Raw genomic sequence first — 11,757 nt, 5'->3', positions numbered from 1 at the left:
GACTCTGGGCAGGAGAGTGGTGGATAGCAGAGTGAATGATGCCGTCATAGACGACAGCCCTTGTCTAACTCCATCCACCCAGGTGATACTCTGAAGGGAATGGAAACTGCAGCATTGGGGCAGAGACAAGTGGAACTTTGGCTGAGGCCCAGGAGAGGCAGCTCAGGGTAGTGGGTGGTGTTGGGGGAAGATCAGGGCCTAATCCTGGCTCTCCCCATTGCCCACACCTTGCAGGGGACTCTGGGATCATATGAATGGGAGGTGTCACTGGGGAGACTGCAGTTTTCTGCAACCAAGTCTGTTAGGATGCCCAGACCCAGACTTGGCATGGCGGCCCTGTCTCTGGTCCAGCAGGTGTGGACCACTCTGCCTTTCCTAGGAGATTGGGAAGGACACCCAGAATGTGATTGGTTCCCGAGGCACACCACTACAACTGCTCAAAGCCCACACAATGAGTGAAGGCAGGATTCGACCATAGCACTTAGATCTCTCTGGTCTCCATTGCTCAGAACATGGCGTCTCTCTTGGAAGAAGCATTAGCCTCTTTAGGTAACACTTGACAGTGAACCTCTGTCCAAACAGACAGAGATGAGGGTCAAAGGTGGAAGAGCAGACAGCTGGAATGCAGACACAAGAGCGGTGGTGGGGCTGGGGCCAGCCAAGCATCTGTGTGTCCCAGGGATGGTGTGCACTCCAAGTGCTTCCTGGGAATGACCCTGCAAGAGGCACCATTGAGAACCACAATGCTCTGGTCCAGTTCCTTTTGTCCCCATCCGATGATCCCTATGCTGGCTTTGTACTGGCTCACCTCCACACCCAATGCCAAAAGGAAAGCCAGATGAAAAGAAAACTGCCCTGTGCCTAGTCTTGCCCCAGCCTCCTAGGACAAGGAAGCTGGGAGCCTCCCACATTCCCAGAGAAAGGGCAGCTCCACTCAGCACCCCCATCTTCTTGTGCCTTTTTGAGTTTATTGTGGCAGGAGCAAAGGCAAGGGGCAGTCTCTCTCGCTTCCATGCCTCTTCCCCACAAGGACACAAAACACTTGCCCACACTTCCACATGTCTGCAGCTTGCAGCCATAGCCAAGGATGAGAACACAGCCAGGGGGCACCTTGGCATGGCCATACTTCAAGGTCCACAGGTGTAGAGTCTGCAGTGTTAGTTTGCACGGGGTTTTGCCTAAGACCAAAAACCACCCTCTCTCTAGTCTGCAAGAGAAGAAATTGCAGGAGTTTTGGCTGCACAAGGCTCTGGCCTTCCAGCCCCTCTGACTAATTAAAGTATTTGTTGATTTCCAGCCCCATGGTTTCAACCACCCCAGGGCAGAAGGGGGTGGGGGTGAGTAGGGGTGGGATTTTCAGTGGCTTTGGTATGCTATTGGCAAAACACCTTGAAGTGAGGGTAGAACATTCCGGAGACCTGCAGGGGCCTGTTGGAAGGAAGCTGCTTGCTTTGCTGTGCAGCTCCAGCTCTATAAGCACTCAACTGGAAGACTGGGTGGAGGAAATGAGGGGGGCACGACTGCTCCCTACAGCCCCTGCTCCTTTGCCCCACTGGTCCCACTTCACCTGAGTAAACCCCAAACTAAAGTTGCAGCTAGTATGCCAACCAGCCCTCTGCCAGCCCAGTCGCTTTTCTTGTGAGTCTGTGGCCTCAGAGGGAAGGGAGTACAGATAGAGGCTGCAGAGACTGCAGAATGACTCACGGACTGGATTAGGACCTACACATGGTCAAGCAGCTTAAGCTTTTAGGTCTGTCTGGTGATCCACAATGGTACATCACCATGGTGAATGGTGTTCTGGGTAAGGAACAATTCTGTCCCCACGGTCAAGTCTGCTCCATTACCATGGCCACAAGAACAGCAGCAGGTGCCCTTAGCCAAGGCTGGGAGGGCACTGGACTTTTGAACACTTGCCTATTTGCAGAAGTAAGGGGTATGTTGCCCTACTTGACACCAGGGGTTACCCAGCATTACAAGGCAGCTGAAGAGAGGAGGGATGCAGTCAGTGCCCCAAATCCTTTTTGTGCCCTCCTGAGATCAAAGCAGGCACCCAGAGCTGGGGTGGGGGCAAGATTCCTGCTAACTTTGGGTGGAGGCAGAGCGTCCCTCCTTCCCTTCCAGCCCGAGGCTAGGGCTTTGTGGGGAGCTGTCTGGGATGGGCCCATCGCTCCATCTGCCCTTCCCCTTCCTGCAGATCTGGCTCTCAGCTCCCAGATGGAGCTGCCAGCCCCTAGCCCAGTGAACAGAGTGACTCATGCCTCAACTATGGCTCCCTGAAGTGGGTGCTGGGCACACATGGGATGGATACCACAGCTCTCTTTCTCTCCTGCAGCAGGGGAACATGGGGGATGGGGCAGGGCACAGGGTCACTCATGGGGAGAGACAAAGGAACAGAGGGAAGTCTGAGAGATGACAGGTCGGGACCTCTGTCCTCAGAGGGTGCCCAGCCAGAAGGAGACAAAGACTTGCGTTATAGTCACAGATCTGAGACAGAGCATGTGGGCAGGGCCCTGGGACTCAGCCACAAGGCAAGACCTGGCAGCGGGATGGGGGATGGGAGGACTGAGAGGGAGACGTCCCTCTGTCCATTCAAGTCCAAGAATGTTTGTTGGACATGTCCAGTTTACAAGGCTGGGCTATAGGACAACATTGTTAGGGGCAATGGGGGCCCAATCACGCAAGCAAAACTATGTTCTACTAAATACAGTATCTCCTGCAAAAGACATGCAGACTGGGGCGTGGGAACTCAGAATGGGGAGTCCCAGGGCTAAGCTTGCATTGTATGGCTTGGTTTGCCTCATCTCTGCCTGTGAGCCCGAGTTTGTCCCTACCTGGTGTCCGTGTGGGGCTTTCCTGGGTGAGAAACACCTCCCAGGGTCTATGCTCCTTGTGTGTATCCAACAACGAGCTCAGAGCAGTCTTTGTCCCTGCAGAAGCCAGCAGAACCAGCCGTCAAGACATGATTTAGCCCTGCACTCATCTTGGGCTGGAAGGGAAGCCATACTCAGGGAAGTTGAGTGGTACAACCCACCAGTCTGTGGTCACTGTCCGCAGGGCGGTGCCTGGCAGAAAACTCAGGCAGCTCAGCGTCCTGCCCTTCTTCCTGCCGCAGGGAAATTCTCAGGCCAGGGTGGGACTCTCCCACACCCAGGCCTGGGTACCTGGCTCCCCACGGGGCATGTTTCCATGATGGACATCCACCCATCCCGAGGCTTGTGTCTTCATGAGAGCCAGGCCTGCCTGCTTCCCACAAAGCCGGGGCAGGAGACCACTGCTTTCTCCTGAGACCAACTAGAACACCACTCGCCATTACACCCCAGTGCTCTCCCAGCTTCTGGCACTGACCTTGGCATGTTGTAACTGTTCTCTGACTGGTCAGGGGCATCCCTGTCCTACCTAGGCGTTCTTCACCACACACAACTGAATGAGGAGAAGAGATGTCCCATTGTCCTGGAGTCATGTGTGTGTCTAGGAAGAGGGGTGCAGGTTTGTGATCTTTTGGTGGAGGTAGGGACCACCCCAGACACTTGTGTCAAGCTGAGATCTGTTGGATCAAGAGCCAGGGATGCCATCATGTTTCTAAGTCCTCACTCACACCTGCTCTCTGAAAGGCAGCCCAGTGAGCAACATGCGAGCTCACTAAATCATCTCAGGGGTCCCAGAAATGCTGCAAGCGGGGAAGCAAGGAAATCCTCCATACCCCAGCCCCGCATGGCTGGCCAACTCTTACCATCGGTCTCTTCCAGCTACTTTCCCACCACAGCCCTAGGGTGAACAATGGCTCTGAGAGCTCATCTTCCTACCCCTCTTGGCTTCCTGCGGTCAATGGCAGGTCCTGTCTGGAGGATTCTGAGCCTGGTCTGATCCTTCTTGCTGGAGAATGCAGCCCTAAACCCATAGGCTTGAGTCATCCTCAGTGCACCCCTACATCCACCAGCTCCAGCCAGGGTGAGAGGGGGAGGACACACAGCTCTTCTCTGGCCTCAACATTGTCCTGCCTGCCTGAGATAACAACCTCTATTTGGGGGGCAGGGGTGGGTGACGGCTCTGTACTCAGATGTGCAGGCAAAAAGCCGGGGAGTGGTGAAGCACAGACATCTCTGGAGGCCTAACCAGAACACCGTTCCCACTCCCTGATATTCAATCCACCCTGTCAGCTCTATGGGAGCATGCCAGGGGGCTCCCCATAAAGCAATGAGCAGGTTGTTGCGTTAGCTGCCTGCTTTCCCCCACACCCACCCCAACAATACTGCTCTGTCCAGCCCCCCTTCTCCCCCACCAGGATATTCCACAAACGCAGAATTTTGTTTTCCAATTCCTTGGCCTGAAGGCGGTCTTGGACTTGGAGCTTAGAGGGCACATAGCCGTTCCCGCTGCTCGTGCTGGCGTGGTTGCCGTTAGGACAGGCCTGCAGGTTCCCGACATGTTCCTGATGAGATTAGAAGCTCCTGCAGGTATGTGTTTGGGGCGGCCTCAAGCCTGTAGCAACAGCTCCGATGACTCATTCCTGCCTAGTGGAATAACTGAGAGCTTGTTGGAGCTACAGCGGTGGGGGTAGGGGAGCAGCATAGGAGCAGAGGGACAGGGGGCAGAGGCTGCATGGGGCCCCTGGAGTTGCTCAGCCCCCTGCCCCCTGCCCCCAAGACCTGCCCAGGTCACGGAAAAAGGACTCAGACCGAGACAATGCAGCGTTAGGAGAAGCTGAATAGGAGGGCCAGGCCTGGCATGGGAGGCAGCAGAATGGTACAGAGTGAAATTAAGGGTTTCTTTCGCATTCTGTTCCTGGAACCTGGGCCCCTGGAGAAGGGAAGCTTTCTCTTGCAAACTTGCAGGTGGCTGTGTCTAAGGGGGATCTGGGGTGATGCCTCCGCCCAAAGCAAAAGACACAAAAAGGAAGGCAGCTCCACTTTTCCCTCTGGCAGTGAAATCCTAGCAACTGCTTCTCATCTAAGAATAAGGCTTACAGGAGTGTGTCAGCAGCAGGTAGGGCCTGGCTTTGGCTCCCACACAGGGGTAAGGGAATGAGGGGGACAGCAAGTGCTGTGTTAGGTAGGTGGACACTACCCTTGGTCTCAGAGAGTCCCAATGAGATGCTGGCCATGGCCTGACCTCCATTCCAGCCCCAGCCCCCATGGGCCTTGTCGCTGAGTGGCTGCCAGGCGATCAGTGCTGCCGGGCAAGGTTACTTGAGCAGAACCTGCCAGTGCATGGAGTCTGCACCCCGCCCCCCTCCTGTGCAGGTGTGATGGGTGAGCTCACAGCTGCCCCCTGGGCATGCCCAGCCCACGGCATCACTCACACTTCGACAGCTCCCCGCCCAGCCCTGTTTAGAGGGGATAAAAGGGGGCGCCGAGGCTCCCTGGGCTACCAGAGCCACCCACAGCAACCTGTCCCGCGCCGTCCTCTCCGGCACCTCCTGACCCGTTAGCACCTGGCACTTGCGCCCCCAGGAATCCAGCCGTCATGTCTCGCCAGTCGAGTGTGTCTTTCCGGAGCGGAGGCAGCCGCTCCTTCAGCGCAGCCTCTGCAGTCACCCCTTCTGTTTCTCGCACCAGCTTCAGCTCCGTGTCGCGGTCCAGGGGCGGTGGGGGGAGCAGGGTCAGCCTCGGCGGGGCTTATGGAGCCGGAGCGGCCGGCTTTGGCAGCCGCAGCCTCTACAACTTGGGAGGCTCCAAGAGGATTTCTATCAGCACCAGTGGTGGTGGCTTCAGGAGCCAGTTTGGTGCTAGCTCTGGAGGCGGCTATGGCTTCGGAGGTGGAGCTGGGAGTGGATTTGGTTTCGGCGGTGGAGCTGGTGGCGGCTTTGGGCTCGGTGGCGGAGCCGGCTTTGGAGGCGGCTTTGGGGGCGCTGGTTTTCCTGTGTGCCCCCCTGGAGGCATCCAAGAGGTCACCGTCAACCAGAGTCTGCTGACACCCCTCAACCTGCAAATCGACCCCACCATCCAGCGCGTGAGGACAGAGGAACGTGAGCAGATCAAGACCCTCAACAACAAGTTTGCCTCCTTCATCGACAAGGTGAGCAACCACTAAGGATCACCCTTAGTAACTGCCGGAGACAGCAGTCAAGAGAGAAGTGTTTTTGTGTGTGTGCATGTGCTTTTTCTTTTAAACTCTATACAAATCACTTTGAAGTTGGCAGGTGTGCATTTCCGGTTGTTCCCGTGACCTAGAGCTGTGGATTGGCAGCTTGGCATACAGTCTTATTCTTCCCATCGAGGAGTCCCCCATGGGGCCCCTCGGTCACTGTCAAATAGAGAGCTAGACTCTGTATCTTACGTAACGTGGGTGATGGCCTAGGAAGAGGTCATGTTCATGGGCCCCAGTCCCAGGGCCTTTGCAACTACCCATACTCAAGCCAGCCATTCCTGGCACCAGTTGATAAATGGATAAGTGTCCAGCCCAGTCTCACTGACAGAGTAAGGCTGAGTCCTTTGTCCTGGAGCTCCCCCTCCCATGCTCAAGGCCAAGCAGGGCCCCGAGGGAGGATGCAGGGGCAGGAGGCAGAGGATGGGAGGCACCCATGCAGGTCCCAGGAAATCCAAATGTCTCCAGCTTCCATCCTGGATCCCCTCCCCTGGCAGGTGCGCTTCCTGGAGCAACAGAACAAGGTCCTGGACACCAAGTGGACGCTGCTGCAAGAGCAGGGCACCAAGACCGTGAGACAGAGCCTGGAGCCCCTGTTTGAGCAGTACATCAACAACCTGCGCAGGCAGCTGGACAGCATCCTGGGCGAGAGAGGCCGCCTGGACTCGGAGCTCAGGAACATGCAGGACCTGGTGGAGGACTTCAAGAACAAGTGAGTAAGGGGACGGACATGGCGACCGGTGGTGTCGCCAGACGGCTTCCTAACAGACTTCTGTTTTTGTCTCCCCCAGGATGGGAAGTCCCTTGCAGACACACTTGCAGTGCTTAAAAAAAAAAAAAATCAAAACCCAGGTCCTTGCTTAGGAAGTTCTAGGCCCAGGCTCCGCCCCTCTGCAGGGCACTTAGCCACCAGCAGGAGAAGCCCCACCCTTTGCACTAGCCTGGTGCCTCGTGCCTTCCCATAATCCTTGCCTCTGGTGCTTACATTTGGCACCTGCCTCCCAGTCCCATCTGAGTACCTGACAGATTTATTTCCAAGCTGTGTCACTAACTAGTGACACAGCTTAGCACAGTGGCTCTAGGAATTTTTCTTTTTAGGCTCATGAACCAGCAACTGGGTAGCTGTTTTATTTTATGTTACTGTTCTGTTGGCTCTTTTTTAAGTTCTGGAAGTTGAAGAAAGCTCTGGAAAAACATGCAAGAGGAAGTTGGGAGCTGCCAGGACCCTGCTTTCCTGCTGCAGGAGTCTTGAAGCAGTTGAATAATATGAGCAAGATTATCATGGGGCAGGTGGTAGACAGTTACAGGGTTGAGGTTCAGGAGTGAGGAACTGGCCCTAGGGCTCTTATCCCCAGAGACCCCTCCCACTCTACCTAGGAAATAAAAGCCCCTCCTTACTCATGCCAAAGTAGGGCTCCAAAGAGATTTTGTACATTAAGACCCCTTTCCTGTCCCTCTGCCATCAACAATTGTGATTCTTTTGTCCCCCAGGTATGAAGATGAAATCAATAAGCGTACCACTGCTGAGAATGAGTTTGTGATGCTGAAGAAGGTGAGTGGGGGTCAGACAGAACCTGTGGCCCACAACTGTGCTTGCCAGAGGCCCGAACATCCTTGGGGTCAGGGTGGAAGTCCAGGCAGTGGCATCTCACCCCATGTCTCCCCAGGATGTGGACGCCGCCTACATGAGCAAGGTGGAGCTAGAGGCCAAAGTCGACGCGCTGATGGATGAGATCAACTTCATGAAGATGTTCTTCGATGCGGTGAGAAACTTACCTAGATTTTTCACCTTGGTGGTGATCATGTCTTTTTCTCCCTTTCTTTCACGTCATTGATTGATTGAAACTATTACTAACATGGTATCACAATCTCTATGTAGGAGCTGTCCCAGATGCAGACCCACGTCTCTGACACATCTGTGGTGCTTTCCATGGACAACAACCGCTCACTGGACTTGGATAGCATCATCTCTGAGGTCAAGGCCCAGTACGAGGAGATCGCCAACCGCAGTAGGACTGAAGCTGAGTCCTGGTACCAGACCAAGGTGGGTACTCCAGCAGGTGTCCCCTAATGGAAGGAGAGCAGGCGTGGACGCATGTCTGGGAATTCAGGCTGTGCCCACTACCAGCAGGGGCCTTCACTGCCTCTGAGATCAAGGCCTGGGGACAGCTGGCATGTTGAACCTCATACCAATGAGCCTAGGAGCACAAGAACAAATAGCTTCAGCCTAGCTCTACCATGAGCCATCCAGACTCAATCCCAAATAACTTCCCGTGCACCTTTGGGTGGCTCCTGCCTATGAATATGAGCAAAGTGCTTCTTTCACTCTTTCACTGGAACCACACCTCTTCTCTCTTCTGGGGGCCACAGTACGAGGAGCTGCAGCAGACGGCAGGCCGGCACGGGGACGACCTGCGCAACACCAAGCATGAGATCTCTGAGATGAACCGCATGATCCAGAGGCTGAGGTCTGAGATCGACAACGTCAAGAAGCAGGTAGCGTGATATTGAATAAACGGTGAAGAGCGGGGGTGAGCGCTGGGCCAGAGACCTACCTCCTCCTGCTTGGCTTTACTTTCTCATTCACACACAGTGTATATGAGCAGTGTGGGGCTGATACCCACATCCTGGTGTTCCACCGCCCCAGGGCTAGCAGGACTCGATTTTCTCTGGAGTTTGCCCAACTCAGAAGAATCTCAGAAAGAGACACACGCTCCTGGAACCCAGCTTCCATCATGTCTTGCTTTTCCTTCCTTTCCCGCTGTAGTGCGCCAACCTGCAGAATGCCATCGCCGACGCCGAGCAGCGCGGCGAGCTGGCCCTCAAGGATGCTCGGAACAAGCTAACTGAGCTGGAGGAGGCCCTGCAGAAGGCCAAGCAGGACATGGCCAGGCTGCTGCGGGAGTACCAGGAGCTCATGAACACCAAGTTGGCCCTGGATGTGGAGATTGCCACCTACAGGAAGCTGCTGGAAGGGGAGGAGTGCAGGTGCGTGGACCCCAGGAGCCCACTCTACAGTCTAAATTCAGCATGCACACAATGGCTGTAGCTAACGGCACAGTGCCCATCCAGTGTTATTCAGATGCACAGCATTCATGTGGCCTCAGCTGCTTTTGCTGGCCCGTTCCATACCTCCAAGTGTGGCTGGGCACAGCCTCTTCTCCAAGCCGTGGAACAGCTGGACACAGGTGCTGCACTTCCTCTTCCTGACCTCCATGTCCATGCCATTCTCTCCCTTGGCCTCCCCACTCATCATTGCTTTTGCCTCCAGGAAGCTTCTCATGATGATTCCAGCTTCCTCAACCTTCTGACAGAACTCATTGCCTTTCTGCCAGTGCTATGTTCAAGGCCAAAATTGCCCTATATGTATTTCTATTTCCCACAACTTCTTATTCATGCTTCCCAGAGAATAAGTGGAAGACAATGGGAACTATAACCTTCCTCTGACCCTCCCACCCTCCACTCTGGATCTAGATCTAGGTCTAGTTCTTTTTTGGGAAGTCCCTCTCTGTTCTCTGTTCTCATGTTAGCAGGTGGACAGGCCCATGGACTCCCAGCTGACCACGTGGGCTCTCAGCATCCATGTAGAGACTAATGCTTGTGGAGAGGAGTTTTTTGTAAACTCATTTCCATTTTCTTCTTGCAGACTGAGTGGAGAAGGAGTTGGACCAGTCAACATCTGTAAGTCACTTTGAATACACATTCACAATAGTGATAACATGGGATGTTTAGCACCAGGCTGGAGTCTGGCTGTTTCAAGTTACCAGGAAGTCCCATCCTAAAACATGGGTTTTCAATGCACTTAAAGGCAGGAGCACTAAGGCAATGTACTTAGTGGGGCCATAGCCCCCGCTAAGACAAAAAGTAAAGGGGCTCACGTCTTAGCTCTTACAGGGGAGGTTGTCCACATATGTCAGACCCTGCCCCACTCCCCAAGCTTCGCCTTGTATCCACTGGGTTTCTCTTGGTGGGGGTTGGATTTCATTCAGTGACCTACGACAGCAAGATTTGACCAGGTGGCTGTGTGGGAACCCAATGTACCCAACACTTCTCACCCGGTTCTCTCTCCCTTTCCTACAGCTGTCGTCACAAACAGCGTCTCCTCTGGCTATGGCGGCAGTAGTTTTGGCGGTGGCAGTGGTTTTGGCGGTGGCAGCGGTTTTGGCGGCGGCCTGGGTGGTGGTCTTGGCGGCGGAGGCGGCAGCAGCTTTTACTCCAGCAGCAGTGGGGGTGGTCTGAGCAGCGGGCTTAGTGTGGGCGGCGGAGGCTTCAGTGCCAGCAGCGGCCGAGGCATGGGCTTCGGCAGCGGTGGGGGCAGTAGCTCCAGTGTCAAGTTTGTGTCTACCACATCTTCCTCCCGAAGGAGCTTCAAGAGCTAAGGGGATCCAGCTGCCAGTCTCAGCCTCCCCTGGCAGTTGCTGGCTCCCAGAGGCTGCCTCTTGTAGGCAATCACCCAGGTCATGTTTTCTTTTCCTGGAGAATAGTCTAGATAGGCCCAGCCTCCTTCAGAACAGCATTTGGGGATATCCAGGAGGGGCCAGCTCCCGGATCCCCTGCTCTCTTCCCTGTCACGGGTCTGCATTCTGCTTCACTTTGGCCTTCAGGTTCCTACAGCCTGATCTTCAAGGCCACAAGCATCCCAAGTTGCCCTGTTTTTCTGCCATCACATCCAAGTCTCCAGCCCAGTCCCCAGTCCTGGCTCCTCCCATCACCTCCAGAATGTGTTCAATAAAGTGCTTTTCTAATATAAGCTGCTGTGCACAATTGATTCATCTGGGTCTTCAGCCAGCCCCACAGGACTCCTTGTATGACATGTGGAGGGCCTGGGGAGGACCTGAAAAAGGGCCATCCAAGGGCCATGTAGAGGGGCCATCCATGGGTGTGCAGAGACCTCAAGAGTTGGCAGTGCCTCTGAAGAGTGGTCTTGGGGGACATTAATGGGGTGGGGTTCATCAGATTGCACTGTGGTTGGATTTTGAGGGGAATTGTGAAATAGGGGTCCCTTGAAGGCAGGCAGATCTGCAGATAGAACTTCAGCAACAATTGTAAATGAAGAGTGAGTCGCCTGCAGATTGCAAAAGACCTAAGACACTGAGCCTCCTCTAATATTGTGGGATCTGATAGGGTCACAGGGGATGGAATAGCCCTCGGTTTACCAAGTTTCATGAATTGAATCCAGGTGGTAGGAGGAGTTTCCCATGAAGTGTTGGCATGACCTGAGTGGGTGTGTCAAGTGAATGGCTTTGGACGAGAATTCATCCACGTAGGTTGGATATGTGCTTCTGGAAGAAGACAGGTGCATTTCAGGTGCAAAGACCTCATTCAGCAGCAGGGCAGTGGAGGTCCTTTGTGGCTGTCTGGTCTCCATGGAAATAGGGACTGAACAGAAGATCAGAGGACAATATTTGCCAGCTGCTGTTAAGATATGCCAGCAATGACAATAATAGCGGATGTGGGGCCTTAAGAAGCATGTCCATAGCCTTGAGGTTAGTGTCATCCATTATAAGAAAGCAGTCATTCTTTTCTCTCTTCTTAAAAAAATTATTTATTTTTATTAGAAACACAAATTTTACAGAGAGAAGGAAAGACAGAAAGTAAAGTCTTGCATCCCTGGTTCAAGCCTCAAATGGTCGCAATCACTGGAGCTGAGCCAATTTAAAGTCAGGAGCCATG

The 11,757-nt window shown here is 54.3% G+C and overlaps 1 protein-coding gene across 1 annotated transcript; it reads left to right on the top strand.

The window, feature by feature from the left end:
• Positions 1 to 5,140: 5,140 nt before the first annotated feature.
• On the top strand, positions 5,141 to 10,820 carry KRT5 (keratin 5). Its single transcript, XM_040979389.1, has 9 exons — positions 5,141 to 6,015; positions 6,582 to 6,796; positions 7,576 to 7,636; positions 7,752 to 7,847; positions 7,964 to 8,128; positions 8,455 to 8,580; positions 8,852 to 9,072; positions 9,731 to 9,765; positions 10,165 to 10,820. Exons 1-9 carry the CDS (start codon positions 5,464 to 5,466, stop codon positions 10,461 to 10,463), a joined length of 1,770 nt encoding a protein of 589 aa, XP_040835323.1. The 5' UTR covers positions 5,141 to 5,463; the 3' UTR covers positions 10,464 to 10,820.
• Positions 10,821 to 11,757: the final 937 nt, after the last annotated feature.

The sequence above is a fragment of the Ochotona curzoniae genome, unplaced genomic scaffold, assembly GCF_017591425.1.
Source record: "Ochotona curzoniae isolate NIBS_2020 unplaced genomic scaffold, NIBS_Ocur_1.0 contig_1014, whole genome shotgun sequence".
NCBI classification, from domain to species: domain Eukaryota; kingdom Metazoa; phylum Chordata; class Mammalia; order Lagomorpha; family Ochotonidae; genus Ochotona; species Ochotona curzoniae.
The sequence above is the reverse complement of the archived record's forward strand: the minus strand, read 5'-3'. Positions and strand labels throughout refer to the sequence as shown.

Coding starts and splice junctions, on each gene's coding strand:
- KRT5 (XM_040979389.1), top strand. CDS start 5,464: ATGTCTCGCCAGTCGAGTGTGTCTTTCCGGAGCGGAGGCAGCCGCTCC. Junction 6,016..6,581: donor TTGCCTCCTTCATCGACAAG/GTGAGCAACCAC, acceptor CTCCCCTGGCAG/GTGCGCTTCCTGGAGCAACA. Junction 7,637..7,751: donor AGTTTGTGATGCTGAAGAAG/GTGAGTGGGGGT, acceptor ATGTCTCCCCAG/GATGTGGACGCCGCCTACAT.